The 17,115-nt window shown below is 50.1% G+C and overlaps 1 protein-coding gene across 1 annotated transcript in view; it reads right to left on the bottom strand.

Moving 5' to 3' along the window:
* gabbr1b (gamma-aminobutyric acid (GABA) B receptor, 1b) overlaps positions 1–17,115 on the bottom strand; it is a 322,306-nt gene that overhangs the window by 193,919 nt on the left and 111,272 nt on the right. The window contains exons 2-5 of the mRNA XM_059969200.1: positions 9,445–9,540; positions 5,507–5,710; positions 4,267–4,473; positions 1,636–1,665 (exon numbers count right to left, since the gene is read on the bottom strand). Coding sequence (XP_059825183.1) covers positions 1,636–1,665; positions 4,267–4,473; positions 5,507–5,710; positions 9,445–9,520 — 517 coding nt within the window. The 5' untranslated portion in view covers positions 9,521–9,540. The remainder of the gene's footprint in view (positions 1–1,635; positions 1,666–4,266; positions 4,474–5,506; positions 5,711–9,444; positions 9,541–17,115) is intronic.

The following is a 17,115-nucleotide window of genomic DNA, read 5'->3' as shown; positions in this document are numbered from 1 at the left end:
TAAACCTTTCCTATCCATGAACCTTTTAACCTTTATAAATGTGCCTGCCTTTCTCAGCGTTTAGTTATTATGATGGAGAGTCACTATTCTGTCTAGCGCTGTAGCAGTGCCACAAGACAATACCGTAGTTTTCCACATACAGGACAGAGTAAAACTCTTAGGGACATATATATATATATATAGCTCGGGTGCCGAGGATGTCTGCGCAGTACTGTGTATTATGTCTTTCCAGTTATCAAATAACACTTAAAACCATGGAACTAATACAAAGCTAAGTACTCTTAATGCTGTTTCCCAACCACCTTCCTACTTTAACCAAAATACAGGACTGTGCAAAAGTCTTGGGCACCCTAGCTAAGACATTTACACAGTCCTGTAGGACAGTGACAATAAATCTGATTCTGATTCCCTGGCAGCTCATTCCATACACTGACCACCCTCCGTGGCTCTAAGTTGCCCCTCACGTTCCTCTTCCCTCTCAAGTTAAGCCTGTGCCCTTAGTTCTTGAGTCCTCAACCCTGGGGGAAAACGGCACAGTCTGAGAATGCAAGGGCTTCCCTCTAGAAACTCTGCAAACAAGGATTTCTTCAGCCAGAGGTGGTGAATCGTGGAACCCATGGTCACAGACGGCTGTGAAGGTCAGGTCATTGGGTGTATTTAAAGTGGAGGTTGATAGGTTCTTCATTAGAGAGGGTGTCAAAGGTTACGGGGAGAAGGCAAGAGAACGGGGTTGGGAGGGATAATAAATCCATCATGATGTAATGGCAGAGTGAACTCGATGGGCTAATTCTGCTCCAGTGTCTTATGGTCTTACAAAGACTATGTGTATTTGTTACGTCACCAATGACTCTCGTTAATGTCTGTAGATGTACCGTGGACAGCATCCTGACTGGTTGTATCACCGTCCGGTATGGGGGAGTAGGGCAGCGCACAGGATCAGAATAAGCTGCAGAAAGTTGTAAACTCAGTCAACCCCATCACGAGCGCTGACCTCCCCAGCATCTAGGACATCTTCAAGCAGCAATGTCCATCATTAAGGACCCCCATCACACACTCTTATCATTACAACCATCAGGGAGGAGGTACAGGAGCCTGAAGACACACTTTTAATGATCTAGGAGCAACTCCTTCCCTCTGCTATCAGGTTTCTGAACCCATGCACACTTTTGTGCTCTCTCTATGTATGACTTATTTAATTAAAATGTTATACATACAGTATTTCTTACTGTAACCTAGTTTTTATTATAATGTACTGCGTAACAACAAATTTCACGACAAACACTGGTGATATGAAAGCGGATTCTGACTCTGACGTTTGTGCATTTTGAAAATAAATCTACTTGGACTTTGACTTTCCAACCACCCAGTTCTTGAACCAATCTGCAGAACCCTAATCGCTAACTCAGAAAAGCAACACCATGACGACTTTCTGCAACACGGATTCTGGTTTTGGTTCTTGTAAAAACTGTGTCGAGTTGGTGCCCTTCCTGTGACGTGGCTGATGTGAAGCCATGTGCCTGACATGGAGCTGCAGGCCAGGTTTTCATTGCACCTGTACACAAGTGGACTTCTGTATCTGACAATAAACCGATCTATTCCAGTACCTTTCCCCCGTACCAGCCCCCATGTACTCACTGTACGACTGCCGGTTCCAATTTTTGTCAACTGAAAGAGAGAAAGTGGTGGGGCACTGTCAGAGATCAGCAGGCGACATGTTTCACAACCTCCCTCTTCCTCCCTCCCTCCCCGGCACAGTCACTGTACCCCACTAACCCCTCCCGCACTCGCTGAATGTCCCTCCGTCTCTCTCTTACTGCCTCCTCCCTCTCACACACTCCTCCCCTTTCACACTGTCCTTACTAGGCTCTCTCTCACTTCTGCAATCCCTCCGCCCCCTCCCACACTGCTCTGTCCCTTCAGTACTGAATGCCCTCTCTGAATGCCCCCTGACACACACACACACACACACACATACACCACACACACACACACACACACACACACACCCCACATACACACACACACACACATACACACCACACACACACACATACACACACACACACACGTACACAACACACACACACGTACACACACACACACACGTACACACACACACATACACACACGCACGTACACACACACACGTACACAACACACACGTACACACACACACACGTACACACACATACACACACACACACGTACACAACACACACACGTACACACACACACACATACACACACACACGTACACAACACACACACACATACACACACACACACGTACACAACACACACACACACATGTACACAACACACACACACGTACACACACACACGTACACACACACACATACACACACACACGTACACAACACACACACACACGTACACACACACACACGTACACACACACACACACACATACACCACACACACACACCCCACATACACACACACACACACACGTACACACCACACACACACACACACACACACACACGTACACAACACACACACACACGTACACACACACATACACACACACACACCCCACATACACACACACACACACGTACACACCACACACCACACACACACACACACACACACACCACACACACACACACCCCACATACACACACACACACACACACACACACACACGTACACACACACACACGTACACCACACACACACACACACACACACACCCCCCACGTACACACACACACACGTACACACACACACACACACATACACCGCACACACACACACACCCCACATACACACACACACACGTACACACCACACACACACACACACACACACACACACCCCACATACACACACACACACACGTACACACCACACACCACACACACACACACACACACACACACACACACACACACACACACACACACACACACACCACCCCGACTGGTTCCCCTCTCCCACTCCTCCATCTGTCCATCACACACGTACACACACACACACACGTACACACACCACACACACACACACACACATACACACACACACACACACACACCACCCCGACTGGTTCCCCTCTCCCACTCCTCCATCTGTCCATCACACACGTACACACACACACACACGTACACACACCACACACACACACACACATACACACACACACACACACACACACACACACACACGTACACACACACACACACATACACACACACACACGTACACACCACACACCACACACACACACGTACACACACACACACACACACACTCACACACATACACACACACACCCCACATACACACACACACACGTACACACCACACACCACACACACACACACACACACACACACACACACACACACACACACACCACACACACACACACGTACACACACACACACACACACCACACACACACACACACACACGTACACACACACACACACCACGCACACACAGACACACACACGTACACACCACACACCACACACACACACACACACACACACACACACACACACACACACACACCACCCCGACTGGTTCCCCTCTCCCACTCCTCCATCTGTCCATCACACACGTACACACACACACACACACACACACACGTACACACACCACCACACACACACACATACACATACACACACACACACACACGTACACATACACACACACATACACACACACACACACACACACACACACACACACACACACACACGTACACACCACACACCACACACACACACACGTACACACACACACACACTCACACACATACACACACACACCCCACATACACACACACACACACACACACACACACCACACACACACACACGTACACACACACACACACCACGCACACACACACACACACGTATACACACACACACACAGACACACACCACACACACACACACACACACCACACACACACACACACACATACACACACACACAGACACACACCACACACACACACACACGTATACACACACACACACACACACACACACACACACACACACAGACACACACCACACACACACACACAGACACACACCACACACACACACACACAGACACTCACCACACACACACACACATACACACACACACACATACACACACACACACAGACACACACACACACCCTCCCTTTCCCCTCACTCTGTACTGGTCTCTCTCCACCTCTCTCATACTCTGCAATGTCACCCCTCGCTCCCCCTACCCCCACGAGGGGGCCGGTACCTGTGCAGACGGGCTTGCTGGTGTTCCACTTCCCGTACTTGGTGCAGACCCTGCTGGTGGGCCCCACCAGCTTGAAGCCGGCGTTGCAGTAGTACTCCACCAGCGTCCCCTCCACCGGGATCCTCACGTCACCCCTTGTCTTCACCTCGCCCCTCGTCAGGGCCACCCCATTCTCCAGGTTCAGAGCCAGCCGGGAGCAGTTATATACTGTGGACATGGCGGAGGAGAAAGAGGGAGAGTGAGAGGAGGGTGGGGAGAGAGTGAGGGACACAAGAGACAGAGAGAGAGAGAGAGAGAGAGGTTAGAGGGGAGGTGGGTGAGGGTGTGGGAGAGGCAAGAAGTGAGCTTTAGTATGGCCGTGTATAGACCTGCACCGTTAGTTCAGCAAATTACAATCCGAGGGTATCCCAGAGGGAGAGAGGACAGTGTACCACCCACTGACCCATCAGAGGGAGGGAGGACAGTGTGTGATCCACTGACCCATCAGAGGGGGAAAGGACAGCATACGACCCACTGACCCATCAGAGGGGGAAAGGACAGCATACGACCCACTGACCCATCAGAGGGGGAAAGGACAGTGATCGACCCACTGACCCCCCCAGAGGGGGAAAGGACATACGACCCACTGACCCATCAGAGGGGGAAAGGACAGCGTACGACCCACTGACCCATCAGAGGGGGAAAGGACAGCATACGACCCACTGACCCATCAGAGGGGGAAAGGACAGCGTACGACCCACTGACCCATCAGAGGGGGAAAGGACAGCATACGACCCACTGACCCATCAGAGGGGGAAAGGACAGCGTACGACCCACTGACCCATCAGAGGAGGAAAGGACAGCTTACGACCCACTGACCCATCAGAGGAGGAAAGGACAGCGTACGACCCACTGACCCATCAGAGGAGGAAAGGACAGCGTACGACCCACTGACCCATCAGAGGGGGAAAGGACAGCTTACGACCCACTGACCCATCAGAGGGGGAAAGGACAGTGATCGACCCACTGACCCCCCCAGAGGGGGAAAGGACATACGACCCACTGACCCATCAGAGGGGGAAAGGACAGCGTACGACCCACTGACCCATCAGAGGGGGAAAGGACAGCGTACGACCCACTGACCCATCAGAGGGGGAAAGGACAGTGATCGACCCACTGACCCCCCAGAGGGGGGAAGGACAGTGATCGAACCCCACTACCATCCCAAGGTTTGAGGGAGTGAGGCCAGGCTGTTACTCACCACACCTACTGCGCTGATCCATGTGGGTCCAGGTCCCGTTCGGCAGGCACTTTCGTACTCCCGGCCCGTCAATGACACGGTTGCTCCTGCAGATATACTCGATCTCGTAGGCAACGGGCAGCACCTCGATGCTGCGGATCTGTTCCTGGGTGAGGCCAGGGTAGCGGATCCCACCATCCAATGGAGGCCTGATCTTCTGGCACCCTGGAAAAGCATGGAGACAGGAATTGGAATGAAAGAGTAACGGTGGTGGGGGGGGGGGGGGGCGCGGCTGATGGAACCTCAGCAAAGGGTCAAGACAGGGCAAGGGTCAGATGTAGGGGTACAGAATTGTGATTATATAGAGGCAGGGGTGGAGACTGTGGGAGGGTAAGTATACAGGGGCAGGGGTGGAGAGTGTGGGAAGTTAAATATACAGGGGCATGGGTGGAGAGTGTGGGAGGGTAAGTATACTGGGGCAGGGGTGGAGAGTGTGGGAGGTTAAATATACAGGGGCATGGGTGGAGAGTGTGGGAGGTTAAATATACAGGGTCATGGGTGGAGAGTATGGGAGGGTAAGTATATGGGGGCAGGGTTGGAGAGTGTGGGAGGTTAAATATACAGGGGCGTGGGTGGAGAGTGTGGGAGGTTAAATATACAGGGGCAGGGGTGGAGAGTGTGGGAGGTTAAATATACAGGGGCGTGGGTGGAGAGTGTGGGAGGTTAAATATACAGGGGCAGGGGTGGAGAGTGTGGGAGGGTAAGTATATGGGGGCAGGGGTGGAGAGTGTGGGAGGGTAAGTATATGGGGGCAGGGGTGGAGAGTGTGGGAGGTTAAATATACAGGGACATGGGTGGAGAGTGTGGGAGGGTAAGTATATGGGGGCGTGGTTGGAGAGTGTGGGAGGTTAAATATACAGGGACATGGGTGGAGAGTGTGGGAGGGTAAGTATATGGGGGCGGGGTGGAGAGTGTGGGAGGGTAAGTATATGGGGGCAGGGTTGGAGAGTGTGGGAGGTTAAATATACAGGGACATGGGTGGAGAGTGTGGGAGGGTAAGTATATGGGGGCAGGGTTGGAGAGTGTGGGAGGTTAAATATACAGGGACATGGGTGGAGAGTGTGGGAGGGTAAGTATATGGGGGCAGGGGTGGAGAGTGTGGGAGGGTAAGTATATGGGGGCATGGGTGGAGAGTGTGGGAGGGTAAGTATACAGGGACATGGGTGGAGAGTGTGGGAGGGTAAGTATATGGGGGCAGGGTTGGAGAGTGTGGGAGGTTAAATATACAGGGACATGGGTGGAGAGTGTGGGAGGGTAAGTATATGGGGGCAGGGGTGGAGAGTGTGGGAGGGTAAGTATATGGGGGCATGGGTGGAGAGTGTGGGAGGGTAAGTATATGGGGGCGGGGTGGAGAGTGTGGGAGGTTAAATATACAGGGACATGGGTGGAGAGTGTGGGAGGGTAAGTATATGGGGGCAGGGTTGGAGAGTGTGGGAGGGTAAGTATACAGGGGCAGGGGTGGAGAGTGTGGGAGGTTAAATATACAGGGGCATGGGTGGAGAGTGTGGGAGGGTAAGTATATGGGGGCATGGGTGGAGAGTGTGGGAGGGTAAGTATACAGGGGCAGGGGTGGAGAGTGTGGGAGGTTAAATATACAGGGGCATGGGTGGAGAGTGTGGGAGGTTAAATATACAGGGGCAGGGGTGGAGAGTGTGGGAGGGTAAGTATATGGGGGCAGGGGTGGAGAGTGTGGGAGGTTAAATATACAGGGGCAGGGGTGGAGAGTGTGGGAGGTTAAATATACAGGGGCAGGGGTGGAGAGTGTGGGAGGTTAAATATACAGGGACATGGGTGGAGAGTGTGGGAGGGTAAGTATATGGGGGCAGGGTTGGAGAGTGTGGGAGGGTAAGTATATGGGGGCAGGGGTGGAGAGTGTGGGAGGTTAAATATACAGGGGCATGGGTGGAGAGTGTGGGAGGGTAAGTATACAGGGGCAGGGGTGGAGAGTGTGGGAGGTTAAATATACAGGGGCATGGGTGGAGAGTGTGGGAGGGTAAGTATACAGGGGCGTGGGTGGAGAGTGTGGGAGGTTAAATATACAGGGGCGTGGGTGGAGAGTGTGGGAGGTTAAATATACAGGGGCAGGGGTGGAGAGTGTGGGAGGTTAAATATACAGGGGCATGGGTGGACAGTGTGGGAGGGTAAGTATACAGTGGCAGGGGTGGAGAGACCTTTTGGAAGGAAAAATGGAAGAGCAGATTATTATTTAAATGGTAAAAAATTGCAACATGCTGTTGTGCAGAGGGACTTGGGAAAGCCTGTGCATGAATCATAAAAGGTTGGTTTGCAGGTACAGCAGGCTATCAAGAAGGCAAATGAGATGCTGGCCTTCATTGCTAGAAGGATTGAATTTAAGAGCAGGGACGTTTTGCTGCATCTGTACAGCTACTGTGAGGCTGCACCTATAGTACTGCCTGTAGTTCTGGTCTCCTTACTTGAGAGAGGATATACTGGCCTGTGGATTCACCAGATTGATTCCAGGGATTAGACTACGAGGAGAGATTCAGTCGCCTGGGACTGTACTCATTGGAATTCAGAAGAATGAGAGGAGGTCTTGTAGAAACATATGAAATTATGAAAGGGACAGATAAAATAGAGGCAGGAATGTTGTTTCCACTGGTAGGTGATACCAGAACTAGAGGACACAGCCTCAAAATTCAGAGCAGTAGATTTAGGACGGAGATGAGGAGGAACTGCTTTTCCCAGAGAGTGGTGAATCTGTGGAATTCTCTGCCCAATCCTCAGTAAATATATTTAAGACAGGGTTGGATAGATTTTGCATTGTAGGGGAATTAAGGGTTATGGGGAAAAGGCAGGTAGATGGCCAGATCAGGCATGATCTTATTGAATGTCAGAGCAGGCTCGACGGGCCAGATGGCCGACTCCTGCCCCTATTTCCTATGGTCTTAATGCTGTAAGTATACAGGGGCAGGGGTGAGAGTGTAATTATACAGGGCAGGGGTGAGAGTGTAATTATACAGGGGCAGGGGTGAGAGTGTAATTATACAGGGGCAGGGGTGAGAGTGTAATTATACAGGGCAGGGGTGAGAGTGTAATTATACAGGGGCAGGGGAGGGAGTGTAATTATACAGGGGCAGGGGTGGGAGTGTAAGTATACAGGGGCAGGGGTGAGAGAGTAATTATACAGGGGCAGGAGTGGGAGTGTAAGTATACAGGGGCAGGGGTGGGAGTGTAATTATACAGGGGCAGGGGTGAGAGTGTAATTATACAGGGCAGGGGTGAGAGTGTAATTATACAGGGGCAGGGGAGGGAGTGTAATTATACAGGGGCAGGGGTGGGAGTGTAAGTATACAGGGGCAGGGGTGGGAGTGTAAGTATACCAATAGCACTGTGACTGAACAATACTACAATTACAAAGAGACACAGGCACTATTTTTTCTATTTTCTTAAATCTATATTTTGTAAAGTTTCAGATACAGATTTACTATCAGAAGCTTACAGTCAAATGTGTTGTTTGCATTAAGAAGCACCACACCCCAGGATGTGCGGTGGGGGGTGGGGGTAGTGGGGCCAGATGAGTGTCTTCACACTTTCCAGGGACAACACAGCATGCCCACAATGCTCAGCAAAACAACAGCAACAAGACAAAACAACAACAGATTTACAGAAAAAATATCAAACATCTATTTTGCACTGATTCTGTCCTTCCCTCCTCACCTACCCTCTGGGACGGGGAAGAAAGAGGAGCAACAGTGGGAAGCCTATGTGGTCCCAGGGAGAAGGTGCAAACTGGGCACACAGACAGCGCCGGAGGTCAGGATCGAACTCGAGTCTCGGTCAGGCAGTGGCTGTACCCGCTTCACCACTGTGCTGTGGTACAAATGTGTTGGGGGGGGGTGGATGGAGATTGCCGGAGGGCAAGCGAAGCATGCTTTTACCTATGGTGGTGTTCCGGGCTGCCAGGACCACACAGGGTGGGAATAGGAGGGCCAGAAGCAGGATCCAAGGCCCCATCCTCACCGGAGGGCACGGAACTGAAAGACAAGGAAGATGATGCTGAAAGATTGCAGAAGGAGGCAGTAAGTTCATTCATCAACCATCGGTCCCTCCCCATCATCGGTGCTATCTATAGGGGGCACTGCCTCACGAAGGCAATGAAGGGTATAGAACAGGGGTGGCCCCCGGGCCATAGTTTGCCCATGCCTGGTATAGAACATCGAACAGCACAGGTCCTTCAGCCACAAAGTTCAAAGTAAAATTTATTACGTTATGTCACCACGTACAGACCAGAGACTGCTTTATTCTGCAGGCACACTTAGCAACTCTGTAGAACAGTAATTGTCACCAGGATCAATCAACAGCATCTGTACAAATACATATATAATTAATTAGCAATAAATAACAAGCATGATATTAAGTCCTTAAAGTGAGACCATCGGTTGTGGGAACAGCAGAAATAGAATGGTTAGGGGTGGTTGAACATGGTGGTGCGGGTCCTGAGGCCCCTATACCTTCTACCTGATGGCAGCAGAGAGAAAAGAGCATGGCATGGGAGGTGAGATCTCCCTGATGGATGCTGCTTTTCTATGACATCGTTTCATGTAGATATGCTCAATGGTTGGGAGGGTTTTACCCGTGATCTACTGGGTCAAATCCACCAGCTTTTGTAGGATTTCCACTCAAAGACACTGGCGTTCCCAACCCAGGCCATAATGCAGCCAGTCGGTCAGCACAGTTTCGGCCGCACATCTATAGAAGCTTGCCAAGGTTTTTGATGACATGCCGAATCTCCGCAGACTCCTGAGAAAATAGAGGCGCTGTTGTGCTTTCTTCACAATTATATTTATATGATGGGTCCAGGACAGGTTGGTATGCCGACCCTTTAACCTACTCCAAGATCAACCGGACCGTTCCCTCCCACGTAGCCCTCCAGCTTTCTATCATCTCTGTGCCTGGCCAACAGCCGCTTGAATGTCCCGAATGTGTCCGCCTTTACCAGCACCCAGCAGCATTTCTCACATGCTTACCAGAGCAGAATCAGGTTTAGTATCACCGGCATGTCATGACATTTGTCGTAGCACTCTCTGCGAGAAACCTACCTCTGACTTCCGGGCCTTTAACGTCCTCCAGTCACCTTAAAGCTATGCCCTCTTGTATTAGCTACTGCCACCCGAGGAAAAGGTGCTGGCATCCACTCTAATCATCTTTTACACTTCTATTAAGTCTCCTCTCATTCTCCTGTGCTCCTAGCTCGCTCAACCTTCACACATCAGACAAGCTCTCTAATCCAGGCTGATCCTGGTCACACACAAAATGCTGGAGGAATTCAGACAGCCTCTATGGAAATAAATAAACAGAAGCTAGAAGAACGAGGTTGGTGGGAAGGGGAGGAGTACAAGCTGGCTGGTGACAGGTGGGGGGGAAGATAGGTGGGTGGTGATTGAAGTAGGAAACATGGAGGGGAAAGGAAGAGGATGTAAAGGGCTGAGAAAGGAGGTACCTGCCTCCACTGGCCTCCTGGTGGTCCTATCTTGGCCAGAGTCTGTGTTCCGTCTCAGCCCCACCATGTAATTCAATGGAACAAACCACTGACCCTCTTCTCAAATGGGCAGGCAACATCTTGGCCAAATATCATCCACGTGAGGGAGCAGGAGCCGCCTTACACTGCCCTCCACCCCTCTCCCTGTACTAAGAGACGGCACTGACTGGAAGTGCTCTTGGGAGCACTGTTGAACAGGTGGACTTCAGGCTGAAGGCACACAGTTCTCTGATAGTGGCGAGACAGGTAGACAGGCGGTGAAGAAGGCACTTGAATAATCTAAGACCAGAGGGCACAGTCTCGGTATAGAAGGACGTCCTCTAGAACAAAGATGAGGAGCAATTTCTTTTTCCGGAGCATACTGTATCTGTGGAATTAATTGCCACCGATGACAATATATTTTGAGGATATAATTAGCACAGTGCATAACAGGGAAACAGATGGAAACTATTTGCTTGGATTTTCAGAAGGCATTTGATAAGGTGCCACATAAAAGACTTATCCAAAAGATAAGGATCCATAGAGTTGGGGGTGATGCATTAGCATGGATAAAGGATTGGTTAACTTATAGAAAGCAGAGAGTTGGAATACATGGGTGTTACTCTGGTTGGCAGTCAGTGGTGAGCGGTATGCCACAGGAGTTGGTGCTGGGCCCATAATTGTTCACAATATACATTAACAATCTGGAAGAGGGGATCGAGTGTGGTGTGTCTGAGTTTGCTGATGACACTAAATTGTGAAGAGGATACGAAGAGTCTGCAGGGAGACATAGATGGGTTAAGTGAGTGGGCAAGGATCTGGCAGATGGAGTACAGTGTTGGTAAAAGTGATGTCATCCAATTTGGAAGGAAAAATGGAAGATCACATTATTATTTAAATGGTAAAAACTGCAGCATGCTGTTGTGCAGAGGGACTTGGGAGTGCTTGTGCATGAATCACAAAAGGTTGGTTTGCAGGTGCAGCAGGTTATCAAGAAGGCAAACAGCTAGAGGGATTGAATTTAAGAGCAGGGAGGTTTTGCTGCGACTGTACAGGTACTGTGAGGCCGCATTTGGAGTACTGTGTGCAGTTCTGGTCTCCTTACTTGAGGAAGAATATACTGGCTTTGGAGGCGGTGCAGAGGATGTTCACCAGACTGATTCCAGAGACGAGGGGGTTAGACTATGAGGAGAGATTGAGTCGCCTAGGACTGTACTCACTGGAATTCAGAATGAGAGGAGATCTTATAGAAAGTTGTTTCCACTGGTAGGTGAGACAAGAATAGGGAACAAATCCTCAAGGTTCGGGGGGGGGGGGGGGGGGTAGATTTAGGATGGAGATGACGAGGAGCTGTTCTTCCCAGAGTGGTGAATCTGTGGAATTCTCTGCCCAATGAAGCAGTGGAGGCTACCTCAGTAAATATATTTGAGACAAGCTTGGACTGAATTTTGCACAGGAGGGGAATCAAGGGTTATGGGGAAAAGGCAGGTCAATGGAAATGCCAAGATTTCATTGAATGGTGGGGCAGGGTCGATGGCCAGATGGCCGACTCCTGCTCCTGTTTCTCATGTTATGGCTGTGGAGGCCAAGTCACCGGGTATATTTAAAGGTTGAGAGGGTCTTGATTAAAAGTGTATCAAAGATTATGGGATTATAGAATAGTATTGTATAGAATAGTATAGTATTGGGTTGAGAGGAGAGGGAAAGTAAATCAGCCGTAATCAAATGATGGACCAAATGGCCTCATCCTGCTCTTATGTCTTATGGTGAGGGCACTGAGTACAAGCTTTGGGATGTCACCTCATTGATGAGTCCACACCTGGAATAACATGTCTGCGGTTCTGGTCACCACACCATCGAAAAAACATCAGGAAGAGAGAGAAGGTGCAGTGCAGATTAACCAGCTTGTTGCTGGGACTGGAGAGCTTGAGTTATAAAGACAGGCTGAATAGGCTGCAACTTGAGGGGGGTGACCTCCTAGAGGTGTATAAAATCATGAGGCATGAGGATGAAGGGAGTGAGTGCAGAGTGAGGGAGGGTCCTGAGGAAGGAGAAATGGAGTGAGGATTATTTTTTAGTTACTGATTTATGGGATGTTGGTATCACAGCTAAGCCAGCATTTGTTGCCCATCCCTAGTTGCCCTTGAGAAGGTGGTGATGAGCTGCCTTCTTGAACCAACGCAGTCCCAGAGGTGTGGGTACACCCACAGTGCTGTTAGGGAGGGAATTCCGTGATTTTGACCCAGCAACAATGAAGGAACGGCGATATATTTCCAAGTCAGGATGGTGAGTGACTTGGAGGGGATTTCCAAGTGGGGGTGTTCCCAGGTATCTGCTGTTCTCATGCTTCTCGATGGAAGTGGTCATGGGTCTGGAAGGTGCTGCCTTAGGAACTTTGGTGTGTTGTTGCGGTGCAACTTGTCGATAGTACACACTGTCTCAACTGCTCGTCGATGGTGGAGGGATTGGATGCTTGTGGAAGGGGTACCAGTCAAGTGGGCTGCCTTGTACTGGATGGCGTCAAGCTTCGTGAGTGTTGATGGAGCTGCACTCATCCGGGTGAGTGGCGAGTATTCCATTACACTCCTGAACTCAGCCTTGCAGATGGTGGGCAGGCTTTGGGGAGTCAGGAGGTGAGTTCCATGCTGCAGGATTCATAGAAACATAGAAAATAGGTGCAGGAGTAGGCCATTCGGCCCTTCGAGCCTGCACTGGCATTCAGTATGATCATGACTGATCATCCAACTCAGAACCCTGTACCTGCTTTCTCTCCATACCCCCCAATCCCTTTAGCCACATGGGCCATATATAACTTCCTCTTAAATATAGCCAATGAACTGGCCTCAACTGTTTCCTGTGGCAGAGAATTCCACAGATTCACCACTTTCTGTGTGAAGAAGTTTTTCCTCATCTCAGTCCTAAAAGGCTTCCCCTTTATCCCTAAACTGTGACCCCTTGTTCTGGACTTCCCCAACATCGGAAGCAATCTTCCTGCATCTAGTCTGTCCAATCCCTTTAGAATTTTATACGTTTCAATAAGATTTCCTCTCAAACTTCTAAATTCCAGTGAGTATAAGCCTAGTCGATCCAGCCTTTCTTCATATGAAAGTCCTGCCATCCCAGGAATCAATCTGGTGAACCCTCTCTGTACTCCCTCTATGGCAAGAATGTCTTTCCTCAGATTAGGGGACCAAAACTGCACACAATATTCTAGATGCGGTCTCACCAAGGCCTTGTACAACTGCAGTAGAACCTCCCTGCTGCTGTACTCAAATCCTTTTGCTATGAATGCCAACGTACCATTTGCCTTTTTCACTGCCTGCTGTATCTGCATACCCACCTTCAATGACTGGTGTACAATGACACCCAGGTCTCGTTGCATCTCCCCTTTTCCTAGTCGGCCACCATTCAGATAATAATCTGTTTTCCTGTTGTTGCAACCTAGCCTTTGATGCTCTGGTAGCCACGGTGGTTATATGGCTAGACCAGTTCACCCTGAATGAGTGAGAAGGAGTGAGGTCAGAGGGACGGGGAGTAAAAAGGTGAGAAGGGAGGGAGAGCAGTGAGGTGGGAGGGAAGAGAGTAAAGGGAAAACAGTAAGAAGGGAGGGAGGAGGAGAGAGTGGAAGAGTGAGGAGTGAGGTAGGAGGGAGAGGAATGAAGAAACTGAGGAGGCAGGATGGAGAACAGCAGTCCTATCTTCCATCAGTAGATAACACGAGTGAGCAGAGCCAGAGGAGACGACACAAACTGGGCACAGCCAGCAGCTTGACCTGATATGTTGACTGTTTATTCCACTCCACAGATGCTGCCTGATCTGCTGATTTCCTCCAGCGCTCTGTATATATTGAGCAGATGCAGAATCTCTATTTGTAAGTGCAGGGCTGGGTCTGCAGGCTGCACTGCACACAATGGCCTGCAGGGGGCAGTGATGCTACATACGGTCCCGGTCCCAGGGACAAGCAAGAGGAAATGTGCGGATGCTGGAAATAAGGGCCACACACAAAATGCTGGAGCAACTCAGGCAGCACCTAGGAAAAGAGTACTTTTAGCCCAAAACGTGACTGCACTCTTTTCCTGGATGCTGCCTGGCCTGCTGAAGTCCTCCAGGATTTTGTGTTGCACAGCTCCCAGGGAACCTGGTTTATGGTCACAGGATCATAGATCAGGGAGTACAGCTGGGAAACCGTCCCTTCAGCCCAACTCATCTGTGCTACCCACCACTACTGGCCCATATGGACTAAACTCTTCCTGTCCATGTACTGTGTCACTCCTAACACCGTTTGAAAATTGTTTTCTGCACCTATCACATTACTACCATTGGAGCAACAACACACACACAAAATGCTGGTGGAACACAGCAGGCCAGGCAGCATCTATAGGGAGAAGCACTGTCGACGTTTTGGGCCGAGACCCTTCGTCAGGACTAACCAAAAGGAAAGATAGTAAGAGATTTGAAAGTAGTGGGGGGAGGGGGAAGTGCGAAATGATAGGAGAAGACCGGAGGGATGGGATGAAGCTGAGAGCTGGAAAGGTGATCGGCGAAAGTGATACAGAGCTGGAGAAGGGAAATGATCATGGGACGGGAGGCCTCAGGAGAAAGAAAGGAGCGGGGGGAGCACCAAAGGGAGATGGAGAACAGGCAAACAATTAAATATGTCAGGGATGGGGTAAGAAGGGGAGGAGGGGCATTAACGGAATTTAGAGAAGTCAGTGTTCATGCCATCAGGTTGGAGGCTACCCAGCTGGTATATAAGGTGTTGTTCCTCCAACCTGAGTTTGGATTCATTTTGACAGTAGAGGAGGCCATGGATAGACATATCAGAATGGGAATGGGGCGTAGAATTAAAATGTGTGGCCACTGGGAGATCCTGCTTTCTCTGGCGGACCGAGTGTAAGTGTTCAACGAAACGGTCTCCCAGTCTGCGTCGGGTCTCACCAATATATAAAAGGCCACACCGGGAGCACTGGACGCAGTATACCACACCAGCCGACTCACAGGTGATGTCTGGGGCCCTGAATGGTGGTGAGGGAGGAAGTGTAAGGGCAGGTGTAGCACTTGTTCTGTTTACAAGGATAAGTGCCAGGAGGGAGATCAATGGGAAGGGATGGGGGGGACAAATGGACAAGGGAGTCACGTAGGGAGCGATCCCTGCGAAAAGCAGAAGGGGGGGGAGGGAAAGATATGTTTGGTAGTTTGACGAAGGGTCCCGGCCCGAAACGTCAACAGTGCTTCTCCCTATAGATGCTGCCTGGCCTGCTGTGTTCCACCAGCATTTTGTGTGTGCTGTTGTTTGGATTTCCAGCATCTGTAGATTTCCTAGTGTTTGCTCTTTAAATTCACTACTGTGAAGCCTCTGCCAGTTTCCAATGGAATCCCACTACCATTGGAGAGGAGGTACAGGAGATTCAATACGCACACACAAAGTTTTACGAACTGCTTCTTCCCCTCCACCATCAGAACTCCAAAGAGTCCATAACCCTACCCCACTATTTATTTATTTTAATTTTACTGTAACTAAGAGTATTGTTTAATGACTTGTACTGTACAGATGACACAAAACAATATATTTCATGATATATTTCATATGTCAGTGTGAATAAGCTGAGCTTCCTCCGGCAGCCTGGTCCATGTACTACCACACTCTGAATTCGCTGTTCCTCTTTCCCTACTTTCAATTTAACAGATTTCAGATCACTTTAAGGAAAAAATGATACAGCACTTTCGCTCTATTTAGGCTGCTCATCATTTTGTACACCTCCATAAGGTGTAAAAACTGACAGAGCACTCGTTGCAATCACCCGAGTCGAGTGCGATGTTCTCCTACGGGGTTGCCGACTGGAGGGACCCCAGGTGGCTGAGGAGGCAGATCCAGCACTCACATATTCTGGGTAGGGTGGATTTCCCAGTGGAGAATGTTAGTGTTCTTCAATGTGGTGAGGCTGGTGCACAGACAGCCAACACACGGCCCTTGTCAGATCTTGGTCAGGATCCAGTGGCATGGAATGAAAGACAACTGGGGACCCTTCACCGCGATATCCTACCTCCCCTCCACTGCTGTACCCTCCCTCCCCTCCACTGCTGTATTCTC

Source organism: Hypanus sabinus, chromosome 5, assembly GCF_030144855.1.
Source record: "Hypanus sabinus isolate sHypSab1 chromosome 5, sHypSab1.hap1, whole genome shotgun sequence".
Classification (NCBI taxonomy): Eukaryota; Metazoa; Chordata; class Chondrichthyes; order Myliobatiformes; family Dasyatidae; genus Hypanus; species Hypanus sabinus.
This window is presented reverse-complemented; position numbering and strand designations above follow the sequence as displayed.